The sequence below is a fragment of the Heterocephalus glaber genome, unplaced genomic scaffold, assembly GCF_053883595.1.
Source record: "Heterocephalus glaber isolate CG9 unplaced genomic scaffold, H.glaber_assembly_v1.0 deba00001442, whole genome shotgun sequence".
In the NCBI taxonomy this organism is placed as follows: domain Eukaryota; kingdom Metazoa; phylum Chordata; class Mammalia; order Rodentia; family Bathyergidae; genus Heterocephalus; species Heterocephalus glaber.
In genome coordinates this window covers 44,624,096-44,638,729 of record NW_028258296.1, presented here as the reverse complement: position 1 = coordinate 44,638,729, position 14,634 = coordinate 44,624,096, and the positions used below count along the sequence as shown (strand labels likewise).

At 41.5% G+C, this 14,634-nt stretch overlaps 1 protein-coding gene across 4 annotated transcripts in view; it reads right to left on the bottom strand.

The window, feature by feature from the left end:
• The window catches only part of Ahcyl1 (adenosylhomocysteinase like 1), a 38,487-nt gene extending 24,470 nt beyond the window's left edge, over nucleotides 1–14,017 (bottom strand). Inside the window, exon 1 of one of the 4 annotated variants that reach the window (XM_004853666.3) lies at nucleotides 13,597–14,017. In XM_004853666.3, the coding sequence (XP_004853723.1) occupies nucleotides 13,597–13,716 (120 nt within the window). In that variant the 5' untranslated portion in view covers nucleotides 13,717–14,017. Of the gene's footprint in view, nucleotides 1–7,445; nucleotides 7,533–13,596 lie in introns of those variants that run through there. The other 3 variants (XM_004853664.3, XM_021265627.2, XM_004853667.4) reach the window with 3 other exon arrangements.
• Nucleotides 14,018–14,634: the final 617 nt, after the last annotated feature.

Here is a 14,634-nt window from a genome sequence, read left to right as displayed (position 1 = left end):
TACTTATGGTTGATTTAAAAAGCAGCTTAAAATCTATACTAGTACAGTACACAACAAGGTCTCAAATGCCTACACTTCCTTGATGTTTTAGTTTAGGCGCTCTGTCTCAACATCAGTGGCTTATACTGCACAGAGTTATTTGCATCTTCAGAACATTCTGAAGCCTTCTGAGAACTAAATCTATAGAGAAAACAACAGAAGTAGGGGCTATGTGACTTGCTTAGGGCAATTTGCACCCATCAGGGAGATTAAAAAAGTTGAAAATGAAAAAAACATACACATGACTAGTACTACTTTTCTTCTTTTAGATTTGGCTAGGGAAATAGCAGCTTTCTGTCTTCAAAGGGTCAATTGTACAATCCTACTGTTGTATAAAAGTTTTGTGAACTTATGATACCAGAGGAATATTTGTGAGTTTTAGGCAAGGGAAAGAATACTTTCAGCTCTCAATCTTGATTAATTTTGGAATAAATAAAATGATCCAGCCAAGAAATGCAATTTCTTTCTTCCTATTTTTTTTGGGGGGGGGGCGGTGAGAATCTCAATGTGTTGCTGAGATTAGTCTTGAATTTGTGGGCTCAAGTGATCCTCCTGCCTCAGCCTACCAAGTAGCTGGGACTATAGGTGTGCATCACTATGACCAGCTAAGAAATGTAATTTCTAAAAGTTGCTAATGAATTGCAACTTTTAGAAGCTAAGAGATACTGCTTCTTAGAGGTGGAAAGGGGGAGGAGAAAACAGCAGAGCCCAAGCACAATGGGAACAAAAAGACCCATGGTTCCATGGTCCTCTGTGGATGGAGTGGTGAGGAGGAGAGAATGACTGCTAGACAAAAGAAATCAACCCAGATTTTCCTATTTGTGTCAATTCCACCTGTATTTGTACAAGGAGATTTTCAATTCTGGATGGTTAAAAATGACTAGTTATTTTTTTTTTTTAAGGAGGGAGGTCAAGAAGGGAAACTCACTGGTTATTTTCACGATACTATACTTTAACAGGTATTAAATATCTAACAGATATTTAAATGTGGTTTCTGTTTTGTTTTTGCTTTTTGGTACTACTAGGGACTGAAGCCAGGTGTACTCTACCACTGAGCTACATCCCCAGTCCTTTTTATTTTAGGACAGGGTCTCAATAAGTTGTAGAGGCTGGCCTTGAACTTGCAATCTTTCTGCCTCAGCTTCCCAAGTACGTGAGATTACCAGTATGCAACATCATACCCAGCTTAAATGTGTTTTTAAAGAGTTTACTTATCCTGTGCTGAACAGTAAGTAATGAGAGAACCTTTCTTTCACACACAGTCACAATCAGAATATGCCCTAAAAACTGAAACACATTCTACTACTAGGTTCCTTTCCCACCTGTGGCATGTCACTCAAAAAGCAACCTCTCCAAACCATCTCAAATCTTATTTTTTTTTTTTTGGTACCAGAGATCGAACTCGGGACCTTGCACTTGCGAGGCAGGAGCCAGAACCACCAAGCTAAATCCCCGGCCCCCATCTCAAATCTTTTAACATGTTAAAATATAAAAAATTTTGTCATTGATGCTTCCCATTTTCTTATATCACCTAATAACCTATAACTTTAAAAGTTTTTTAAGGTTTTTACCTTTACTGAAACACTCTGGATTTAAGTAACATGGTATGTAATTACTGAATCTTGGTTTCATAGCTACAGTAGACATTTAAAGCATTCAATTAAATGATCTCACTTATATGTGGAATCTAAAAAAGTCAACTCAGAAACAGGGAGAAGGGTGGTCATCACGGTGGGGAAAATGGGGAGATGTTGGCTGAAGAGTGCTGGAGAGCTACGTATAGCACAGTGACTACAGTTAACTTATGTTTGCTTGAAACTTTCCAGGAGTACATCTTGGTATTTCTACCAGACACACACAGAAAGGTAACTGTGAGGGAATGGACATGCCAATTAATTAGCTTAACTGTGATAATCATTCCACAATGTACACATATCAAAACATGACACTGCACATCTCAAAACATACAATTTTTGTCAAGGATATCTTTTAAAAGCTGAAAAAAATGTAAAAAATATCCCTCAATAAATGAAAAAAAACTTCCACATTTGATTAAGAACATGATTTTCCCAAGACCTGAACAGTTGACATTTAACTGTGTAATTTCACAAGCTGGATAGAACTGCAAATCAGACCTACATAGTCCTAGAACACTGAAATTCCTTTGGTAATTTTAAAAAGCTTCTTCAAAAACAGACAATATAGGTAATTGGTGTGTGTGTGAATATACTGCCCTCAACTTTAAAGTATCACTGAGCAAATCATCAGATGTCCTTATATTAATAGAAGGATAGAAAGTTTCCTAGCAGAATAGTTTTTCCACATGTTGGAAAGCAGTTAGAACCAAAACCATCTACAGCCTCCTAACTTCTTCAGGGAGGCTGGGGGGCTCCATTCATTAATGGGGTCTGATAGAGCTAGTCTGGAAACCTTGAATATAGCCCTTACTCAGTAATCTTTCAGTGAGGGTATGGAAAGTTCCCCTGTGACCTTAGGCAGAGAAACAAATATCCCCGTAAAGAGCACCCTGAAGAAGGTAGGTCTTGGCCTATGGTTATACTAAGATCAGCTTTCACAAAGGAAAAAGCAGAATTGGCATAAGATCCTGGGTTGGCACTGTCTCTAGCCTCATTTATAAACTGGCCACATTTTTCTACGTTACTCTTTCTCCCAAAGACCCAAAATATGTTTCATTCATGCTTCTGCATTACATGTTACACATTGTACTAACCCTGAAGGAGGGTCTGGCCATTATTTCAAGGTTTTCAAGTTAAACACCAACTTTTCCAAGGACAGAAACATATTAATATTGGCATAAATAAAGCGAAGCCTTATCTGCCCTCCTTTTTATCCGGGGTCTTATTTTATAATAAAGCAATAGTGACAGATCCTTTCAAGACTAAAAAGAAGCCTTTTTGTCTCAGTCTTAGATTTGCTCACTTTGGCTACTTGGCTTACCTACCGGCATAGTCAACTGTCTTTCTGAGTTCTGCCCTCCACTTTTCCCACTATATTCTCTGATCATTAAACTTTGGCTATTTCTGAAGCTCCTCAAAAAACTTCTCCTGTAATCATCTGTGCTTTTTTTGAAGACAGAATGTCACTGAAATGTCCAATTAATGTGTTAGAAAAATTCTCATATTCCAACCCAATTTTTAATCCACCGAGGTCAGGAAGTCTAGTGAACCAGAAACTAGAGGTGGGGGTGTGTGTACAGAGTCAGAATCATTCTTAGCATTTCAAAGAGAATTTAGACTCAATAAATGCTGTTGGCTTAGAGAGGTCTTGTCATTCCCTCTTTTTTCTAAAGACATCCTCCAGCCCTTTGCAAACTGCCATGGCTGTAGAGAAAAACAAACCAGTTCATCTATGCAATAAGAGCCCAAAACATCCAACTCAGGGTCTAACTTTACCCCAATCACCATATCCTCCATTCTAGATAAGAGTTCGAAGTTCTTGGCTTGGACTTGTGGATGGGCTTCAGGCTGACAACTCCCTATTACATGCCATATATACACATACATATATACATACATACATACATATATGTACATACATACATATATATGCATACACATATATATACACCTACATATATATATATATATATATATATATATCTTGCCACCCCCCCCAATTACATACATGGGTCTGACAGCTCTCTAATCCCAAATGGTTAAAATGGCCTTGAACTCACTATGTAGCTCAGGGTGGCCTTGAACTTGAGGCGATCCTCCTGCCTCAGTCTCCCAAGTGTTGGGATCACAGGCATGTGCCACCATGCGGGGGCCTCTGTGGAGAAGACTAAGGTAGACTATTTTTCAGGCCCTCTCACACAAGGTATGAGATTTTCTTCATGGTTTAAGTCATCTATCATACTTGGTAACTGCATTCCCATCCCAATATCAGATTTCCTAACAATTTTGGCCAGCTTTGCTAGATAATCTACAAGTGGTTCTACATCTGGGATCTTTCAAGTTTATCTGAGGAAGCTGTTTCAAAATGCTAACCTGTTCTCTGCCTGCTCCCTTACCCTTAGCCCCCCCCCCCCTTCTGATTTAAGTAGGTCTAGTTCAGGGCACAGGTGATGAATATTTTGAAAAAGCTTCCTTGGTAACTGATATCTTCCATTCCTCCCTAACCTGTAAAAAAAAAAAAAAAAAAAAAGAGGTAATGATTTAAGAAACAAGCAGGATTTGAAAAAGCAAACACAAGCATACTGAATTTACCAGGCTCTTGATCAAGTGACTCAAAGAGCACAGGAGCAAATGAGTTAGATATGCCTTGTTCAGAGATAAATAATGCAAAGGAAGTAGAGAACTACCTTTAATAACAACTCCGTCTAATACAATCTGATTAATCTACAAGGTGTTAGAACATGACAAAGAGCCTATCTGAAGAAGAGATTGTATTTTTACCATGGGTTAGTCCAAAATCAGTAAAAACTGGCAGCATACTTCATTCCAAACATGCCCAGCACTTAGCTAATCCCCTCCCTATGGAGTCAGAAAAGAATGTGCAGAATTATAAATTCTATACTCCCCAAATAGGAGGGGTTCTGGCTCCTGAATGCAAAGGCTGAAACTAATCTCATCAGCCATGCACTTTCAATTATGAACTAGGTGAAGAAGTAAGGCGGTTTTCCACCCAGGTGCTCTCCTAGTCTTTACGGTCTGTAAACATCCTTTTCCCCACCTCCACTAAGAACCAAGCCTTTGCCAATCTCAGTTCATTCTCAATTGGCAAACAAGAACAGAAACCACCTCCAGAGTAACGTTTCCTTCTGGGAGATCTGGGGAAAGAGATGCAGTAAGGTCAACCCCTCCAGGATGCATTTTCCTTGGACTTACAATTCAGCATGTTACAGTGAGAACAGCATGTCCCCAACCAACTCAGTCTCTTTTCTGTTACAAACCAGAAGTAAACAGATTCTACAGCAGCTACAAGTCTGTTACCAAGGCCACTGTATTGATCAGTATAATTAACATTCACAATTCATTTTAGTCCAGCATGACAAGCCAGCTGGGCTACTCTCCCCATAAGAAGTGAACACTGGGAATCTTCATGTCTTGCTTGCTAAGAAGTCTCGTGCTCAGAAACTGGGCAATAAAACCTCAATTTCTGAATTGGAAGTTGTTGGAACCACCTGGCCACCAACAGGAAACTGAATTAGTTACCAGGACAACTGCACACACCTGCCATCTCTACAAAGCACCAATTTCATCTTCTAAAACAGCAATATTCTGAAGGACTCCTTCTCCCCTGAATCCTGCCAAAGTCATGTACTTTAAGGAAACACGCAAAATTTAGTGCCAACTACAGACAGACCTCCTGGCTAGGAACGAAACCACTGGCTCAGTTCCCAGATGACTGTAATTCTAGAGAAGGTGTATTTCAAAAAGGACACATATGGCATTGGGTTATCAAGCTCAGCCTTTGGCTCAGAGAGGTCAGCTAGGGTTGCAGAATGAAAAAATCCAGAATTTCGCTTAGCACTACTAGGGAGAACTGTTGTACTTTCAGAGTCCCAAAATATATACCAAAATCAACGGTTCAACTCATCACTGGCTCCTAAACCTCAAACCTAAGTAAAAGCCTCCTGTTCTTAAATCCATAGCATGTGTAAACCAGGATTCCAGATTCAACTTGGGGCAGAGTGTCCCTACTGGGGAGTTAAAAATTTATTCTGATGGTAAGAAATTCAAATCACCTGACCCATTATGTCTAAGAATAGCTCTAGCTCTTGAGTTAACAAACTAAAAAAGGCCATGTATTCAGTGCAATCTCCTCCCTTATCTTCTACAGTATTTCTAACATTACAAAGGATCTACTAAACTATTATAAATTCTTTTTTTTAAAGCACCAGGGATCGAACTCGGGACCTTGCACTTGCGAGGCAGGTGGCCGCACCACTGAGGTAAATCCCCGGCCCCAAAACTATTATAAATTCTAATCAACTTTTCACCTGCAGCTCTTGGTACTCCCTTAACACCCATTCGGGAGGGACATAAGAAAAATAGCTCTTGTCAAATGAGAGGGTCAGTGAGCCAGAGATTACATGCGAGTCCAACTTATCTTCTCCTAGGGATGACCACCTCACAGTATTTTATTCAATAAATATTTATTAACAATGTTTTGTGCTAGGCACTACATACACGATATGTGTGAAATAAGGTCCTCTACCTCAGTATCCTCCACCTAGAGAAATCAAATGAGTAAGATTCAGATATTCTCAGCTCAGTCTTAGTTTAGGAAATGCTACACTGAAACCGAACCTATTTTTGAGAGACAAAGGAAAGTGCATTATTTTGTTAAATATGACAGTCTAGAAAGTAAGCTTCCTAGTCCAAATACCCTTGGAGAAGCAGCTCAGAAGCATCCATATTTCATGTGCAAAGCAGCAGGGCTGAACCCACACTCCAACTTGCTAAAATGCTGGTTGCAATGTGTGCAAGTTTCCGTGTCAAATCCTCAAGGCATTTATAATGAGTCTCCTGGGAAGCTGAGGAGCATCCCAAAGAAGGTGATAACATCAATAGTCTCAGCTTTGCTCCAAGCCATAAGGACAAACTTCAGGCTGAAAATAATCTTTTAGCAGTTCCTGGACTAGTGAAGGAAAGATACTATGGCTTAGAAGCCTAACCATATAAATCAGGGGTTTTCAACCCAGAATTCATGAGTAAGTTTCAGGGAGTTCCATAAGCCTTCATATAAATTTTTGTGCTCCTAAGTTTTCCTGTTCATGAAATTCTTAAAGGGATCTGGGACTCAAAAGATTAAGAACCATTGGAAGTCTCCAATCCAGCAACTTCCAAGAGTATTTCCAAGCAGGCAAAAGTGAGGCCTATTTCAATTCTCTACCTTCCACACAAATTAGTCTATTCATCTCTCCTCTGAAATTAGAAATAGAGATAGAAGTTTGCATTTTGAAAATTCAAAACAAATGTTTCTTCTACATCTCCAAAGTAAAGTTAATAATCATGGGAGTCCAAAAGTTTTTCCTTACGGCATTTTGAGGAAGAAGATGAGGTAGGGCTAGTCAGTGAAATCAGATCAGAATCTCTGCCCCACTAACTTTCCTGGTAAGTCTTTCATAAATTTTAGGCTCCTAGGACCACAATGGAAACAGGTCATGGCCCAAAAGCTTGGATTTGCAGTCAAGCCAGACCTGGGATAAATGATAAAGTAATTCCCATTATGGCTATGGAATGTGAGCCCTAAAGGGTTACCTTATTACAATTAATAAGATCTGAAAGAACTGGAGCCATTTATTAAAAACAGAACTTTCAAAATCCTAACATTGCTCAAAATATAGTATGGAGATCTATATTCAGGAGGTCTAAACCAAAGAAACACCGTTACTCTCATCTCCTCCAGGCCTTCAGCCTCTTTGCTTTGCCACTCACCAATTCACCATCCTGCTCACAAAGAGCCACTGCAGATCAGCGTACTAGCATTTTTCTTGGCACTCTCAACACATAGGCTTCATCAGATTCCATTGATGCCATTGCACACTCCCGGGTTCAGGAGAAAAGAGAAAAACATAAACAACAGAGGATCCTCTTCCTAGGCAGTTCTTTAGACTATAAAAAATTAAGCTGGAGGCAAGTCCAAGATGAACAACACGGAAGAGTGAGCAGTTCTAAGCCCTGTTTATTAAGTCTCATTTCTATCACTCAGCTGAGTACAGGATGTCCACTTAAAGAAGTAAAGTGACTTGGACTGGAAGAGGGGAACATGTCAACAGGCCCAGTAGGCCCTACAGGTTATATCATAGTGTGTTAACTGAGGCATCGGGACTTTGATGGCAAGAAAGCAAGAGCAGGCGTATCTGTGCTTCTGTCAGAAGTTCTTTTCTCAATCTCTACTCAAGGATTCCAAGTACTATCTTACTCCTAGTAGTTTGTTAAACATTTTAACTTGGTGTCCAGTTTGGGTAGTAAATGATTAAGCTCCACCGGATACTGTCAGGCAGTACCAACAATTACATACATTCTGAGGCTGAAGCACCGGGGTAATTCTTGTAGAAAATCGAACATCAATAAATACAAAAATGAAACCAGTCTGAGTCTCAACAAATGCATGGACACTCCACCTAGTTCTGTAATTGCTGTAGAGCAAAGGGCACACATTTCTGCAGAAGAAACTCAGATACAGATAACTAGGAACAGGCTGTTTAGCACTGAGGAACAGTACATTGGGGAGGAGTTAAGAGAACAGAGGGATGGGATCTCAATGTGACCATATAAAATGAACTCGCAGTTCCAGAGTCTTTGAAATTGTTTCATATAATTCAAAGACTGCAGTTTGGAAAAACCCTCAAACTATTGCAATTCAAGGAAATAAACTGGACTTGGGCTAGCTCAGTACAACCCACGTTCTACAGTGCATTATATGTTACGAAGAATGGGGTGGGGAATGGTGAGAGACAGACCATCTCATTTCCATCACAGGTCCTAAGCTCCAATGTTCTATGCACCTTCTGGTAATCAAATATTTTAGTATTCAACAGGGCCAAGCTCTTTATAAAACCTTTTTTTGTCAAGGAAAATTTTTTCTTATTGAAAAGACCTTCTAATAGAAACATCTTGATTTTGGCTCTTTAAAAATATTTCAAAATTAGGCTCTGACTTGAACTTATTATGTTGCATCAACTACTATCTGTATAGGAATTATTATTCCTCATTTTACAAGTGAGAAAAGGGAGGCCCAGAGATGTTAAGACACTTGTCCAAGATCTCACTGTTATTAGATGGCAGAGACTAAAAGTAAACTTGACTGTAAGAATCAAGTGCTTAACTCACACTGTACTACCATGCACTGGTTTTAGAATAAAAAGGGAGGCCTTATATAACAGCCAAGCAATGAGAAATAAAAAATTAGAAAAGGTGACAGAAATTCTACATAAATTTTTACTAACCACTTACCACATATAAGGCACTGGTAGTGATGACAAGAAGTGGAAGGAAATTTGTGGTAAGAATCTTCAATTTTGGATTTTCAGATTTCACGCTGGAAAAAACTCTGGTCTATGCAAATGTGTCATCTTTACATGATGGGGATGCTTCTGACCTATCTCAGAAGAAGGTACTTGGAATTATTATTCAGTTCTGAATTACATGTTCAGTATAGTACCACAATGGTGGCCCTTCTTTATGAAAATTCAGTGTTTCAGAGTATTCAGTATCTGAGAGTCAGATAGGTATAAATGATTCTCCTGTACTAGCCAGTTCCTCAAAATACCCAGTGAGGCCATTAAAGTGCTTGTTTACCAATTATTAACTAGTAGAGGTGGTAGAATAAATGTATTATGAGTCAAGGGCAACCAAAGGTCTACATGAGTCTCTATATCAAAACATTCTTTATAGACACTTTTCAAGAGCATATTGGGTAACACACTGAATACAAATAATATCCTCCTGATAAGACAAAAGTGATACCTACCTGTAATTTTGCCAGCACAGGATCTAGACAATGAGATTTTTCTGTTAAAAGCAAAATGTCTAAAGGAACTTGAAACAAACTAATTCGGAAACTAGAATGTAACTAAATCAAACTAAGAAAAGGAAATCTGTATCTGAGGAGAGATGTAAAAAAAAGGAGCTTCTGCCCTGGAATGTAGCTCAGTGGTATGCCTAACATGCTCTGGGCCCCAGGTCTGATCCCCCACACCACAAGAGGATCTTCTCACCTCTGACCAAAACAGCTGGTGCCCTAAAGAAAATCAGGAGATAGTCATGATGTGAAGAAGGAAAGAAACAGGCAACTTATCTAATCTCTGATGCGTACTGGTGTAAAATCTATAAAATGGCACCATGAATTCACCCTCAGATAACTCCAAGAAAAAAAAAAGCACCCAGTACTTCTGCTACCAAAAAAACAACTAGGCAGTCAGTACTCACTGGGGCTCTGCTCACTGGGCTTCCTAATCCTTACAATGAATTAGTGTTATACATGCTTTAATCAAGTAACGTATATACTATAAGCAAAAGTAGTTTTTTTTGTATTATTCTTCTTTCCTGTGGTAAAGGTCTGATTGATAGATTCTAGATCCAATGTTTAATGGATCACTGGGGAAAGTCCTCCCACAGATCTTCAGAAGTTCAGAAAACAGACAATGTTCGGCTATAGGCATTCTGGAGAAATATCTCTATTGCAGGAGGTTTCATCAAGTTGGAGATTTGGTTTTATTCTATTAAAAAAGAATCAATTTGATATGATGTTAACATCTAACCTTCCAAAGACAGTTATCACCTCTGCAACACAAAGCAGCAGAAAAAGAGGAATAAATACCCAGTGATTATGGGGAACTAGATTACTTACTTGGTTTGACTAATAATTGCCAACATCAAACAGGGATCTTCTTCAGTTTACAATGTACACTTGCTCTTACTACAAAAGAATTCCTTTTCTCACCTCAAGTTGTCCTACACGTTATCTAAAATCACCATTAAGTTGTGAACAAATTTTACCATGTGAATCATACTATATCTATTAATGTGGTCTCATGAAAACTTAGATTTTTGTCAGGGAAAGTTGTCTTCCTATGGAACTGGCATGCACTATTTCCCATGCCTGCAAAGGAAACTATAAGTGAATCCTTTCTCTGGTTGGATGTGTAGAGTTGTCTGTGACAAACAACTTCATCAACTATTTTAGCCCTCAAGACTAACATTTTCCCCCTAATTTCTATAGTTATGACTCCCTGTTTATGCACTGTACTTGTCTATTATAAACTACCTCAAATTCTCCTTTGTAAAAGAGAATAGATGTTTTAAAACTACTTTTGCATTTTAACTCCCTATCTCCATCTGTTCCAAACAACAGGCACTTATTTGGTCAATGAGGAAACCGAGGCACAGAAGCTGTTTGCTTAATCGAAGCCAATTTAGTTGGCTTCTTGAAAGCCAGATATCTCAAGTCTTGAATCAAACCAGCAAGCTCTGTTACATACACTGTGGTGGACTCCAAGAACACACAAAATTGAACTGAGTCATGATTATGGTTGAAGAATTCAGTTATGTATGCTTTTAATTGATGGGTACCTACTCTACCTCAAGGTAAACAAAACGAATAAAGGCTGACCAGAAAGTAATACTAGGATCGGATCTGACTGAGGACCACTAAGGTCACCCTGAGGTAACCTATATCCTCTGGCACCAGGAATGTCAATTCCTGAGAGGCCTCGGGGATTGAAATGATCCAAGGATTATGTTGCCTACAGCCAGGCTGGAGTTCTCATAGGTAATGGACTATACCACCTGAAAAGGCCTTTTTCTACATCATTCCGTACCATGCCAAGCTAGTTTTTTTCCTCTTACTTTCCCCATACTGTCTCACAATATCAACCCATGGCAGAGGTACAAAAGTGACTAAGTCATAATGTCCAATTCAGCTGAAATTCAGAAAAACAGATTAGGGCTTGCAATGTGACCTTGACTAGTCTTCAACCAATCCATTAACTAAATAAATGCCTTTTATCATCACTAGGGAAGGATAATTAGTCACCATAAGGCAGTTCAGTACAAGTGCTACGTAAATGCTACACAATAAAGCTCAGAAAGAACAAAGATCAATAACATGGGGGCACATTTACCAGCAAGTGGAAACTTACAACAGGGTCTCTCACACTTCTGGCAGGAACTTGGTTCTTCTGCTAATGGAATGAGTCTCTCAAGTCATTAGCAGTTGGCCTCACAATAATACACATTAGCAATATTCCTTCTGAGAAGAGGGAAAAGGGATATTTATTCCTGGTAGACAGCTATTTAGATATCTCAGTTACTGGTTAGCCATATGAGCAATTAATATTTGAGTACCTACTATAGTGCATGTGAGATACAGAGCTTAAACACAATAAATACAATAATGAACTTCCTGCCTTTCTGGGAGTTCACAATCTACACTTCAGCCTTTGCCTTGTCAGTTCTGGCACTTCCAAGAATATAGGCTTTCTAAAAGTCAAGTAATAATAAAGATAGTGTAATAATAAAGTAATAATAAAGATACTCTGATGCAGCTAGACAAAAGAAGATGGGGCAATGGGGAAAGAAGAGTTGAGGGGATTAGGCTATTAGGGTTTTCCCATTCTTTCCCCGACCTCATCTGAGGTACTACCCTTAAACATTCTGCTGATAAAGATTGTAACTGTTCTCCAAAGAACAGTGAAGGGTTACCACTCTAACAAAGCAGTCAGATGAACTGAGACCCAAAAATAAGGTCCATGGAACTCTTTAGGGTCAAGGGATCTTCCACAATCTTTTAAAGGCATTGTTGGTAAAAATCTTAATTTTGTAAGAAAACAGACTAAAGCACACGATGACTTGCCTTTTTAGTCTTGCATTTGATTTCTGTAGGGTTAGATTAGCTGCCTTAAAAAAACAAAACAAACAAAAAAATCCCAGCCATCTCTCCCACTTAAGACAGCTTAACTAGTTCAGGTGTAAGAGCTTCAAGGATTGTAACCATTCCTGCAAACCTCGCTTTGTTCAGTTTATAATTCCTGAATCCCACTAAACAATGCCGGCAGAGAGAGTTCTGAAACACTGTCTTTGTACAGGAGGGAAATACTTGTTTGGGTTCTCACTGTCTTTAGAAAGGTCACTTCTCTGCAAACGTTCTTTAGCCTACTGTTAACTGGGTGCCAGGTACGTGGAAAGTCAAAATGTGGGCGGTTGCCAGTAAATGATCAAAAAGAGCTAGGATCCCCATCCCAACACTTAGAGAGCTAGTTTAAAACCTCCAGAGGTTGCCATTTCCAAGAGAATTAGAAGGGTGTCCTTTGAGCTCAACCCACAGCACAATAGATGAAACTTTTTCTGTCTTGGTAAGTACAGTGAAGAATGAGCAATCGTTCCCTACCACCCACCCCTCCAACCCACCCAAGCTCCTTTCTGGAGGAATGTCTAAGTGATCTTTTCACATGATTCTAAGATCGACCTCCATCCATGATGGTGTCTGCTGTCACCAACCTCCAACTGTCCATTTCTTACATACGCTGAAGCAACTACAAGACCTTAGGTGAAAATCAGTTTGCCTTTCAATCTCATGTTGCCCACCTGCATAAAAGAGCTGGTTTTACGCTTTTTTCTCTTGCCTCTAAGCTATCACGCAGTCGTGGATAAAACGGTCACTGCTCCCAGAGAGCTGCCTGAAGCGGCTCTGCTAGATTGCCTCAATCACGTCAAGGGAGATTTTCTGTACACTCTCAACCCCTGGGCAGCTCACAGGGTCAGATGAGTTGGTTCGCCCCCTCCTACCCACGTCTTCAAAGCCCTTCATCCAGGAAAAGTCAGTCGAAAATTTAAGGCCTGACGCTGTCGGGTTTTAAAGATTCCGGAGAACTCGGGCAGAAGGACAAAGGAAAGCGAGGTCAGGGGGTCCTCTTCAGCTCAAGATAGGCCGGGGGCTGGTCACCCGCCACGCCACTTTAGTCGTCCTCGATCACCCCAAGCCCTAGCCCCTTAAGTCCCGAACAGCCCGGGCCCGAGCAAGGCTTGCTCGCGCCCCTTCCGCGAGGCCGGATCCCCGAACACCGCCGCGACCCAGTCCCCGCACCTTCTTGGGCGCCTTGGTGACGGTGGCCATGAAGGAGTACTTCTCCGCGTCCTCGATCTCCTTGGCCTGTTTCAGCTCCTCCCCGACCCCGGGCAGCGGCATCGCGTCAGGCATCGACATCCCCTGGCCGGCCAGGCCAGCGGCTGACCCGCCGCCCCCGCCTCTTTCCCTCCCCGGCGTCCGCCCGCCCGCGCGGCGCCCTCTGACACGCGCTTGCCCACCCTCCCGCCAGGCTCCGCGCAGAGCTGCGCGAGATTCCGAGGTGCTCGGACCCGCGCCTTGTGTGGTCCGCAGCCCAAGACTGCCAGACAGCGACCAGCGTCCACCTAAGCACCAGAAGCAGCAGCGCGCAGCTCCGACCTGCCCGCGCCGCCACCTCCGCTGCACGCAAACATGCACGCAAAGTATGGGTAGAGGGCGGTGACGCCCGGTCAAGTACTGGCACGACCGAGGATGGGGAAGAGGCGGGAAGAAACGGCGCTCTGTCATGACGTCACCACGCTGGGCCTGGCCGCAGGAGCCGACGGGCGAGCTGTGCCCTTTACGCCGCCAGGTGGCGCCATCTCCCCTGTGAGCAGCCATGGTTTCTGCAAGGATGCCTGGGAACTGAAGGTATTTGGGCTGTTGGGTTTTCTGTGAGAACTCAGAGGGGCATTAGAAGGATGCTTGTAAGCAAGACTAGAGCCCCCACACGACATGTCCTGTAGCCATTCCCAGGAAACGTTCACGGTCTAAGATAGCCACTCACTGTCCCTGCCCCAGGGGAGTGAAGAAGGCAGAACAGACTCAGAGCACTTTGGTTTCTACACCACCCTTTGTGGCCTCCACTACTATCTCCTCTGGGCCTTGGCTGTTTACAAGACTTTCAGGCTGCAGTGCTGCTGTGAAGAGGTCTTTGGGATAGGGCTGGTGGGTCCAAGGGTGGAGAGCCAGAGACCAGGCCAGGTTGGCTTTCGTGCTCCAGCCTCCCCTTAGGCATTGGCTTGTGCCAAGTCCCAGCAGCCATCCAGGGCATTCGTGGGCTGCTCACACACTTCC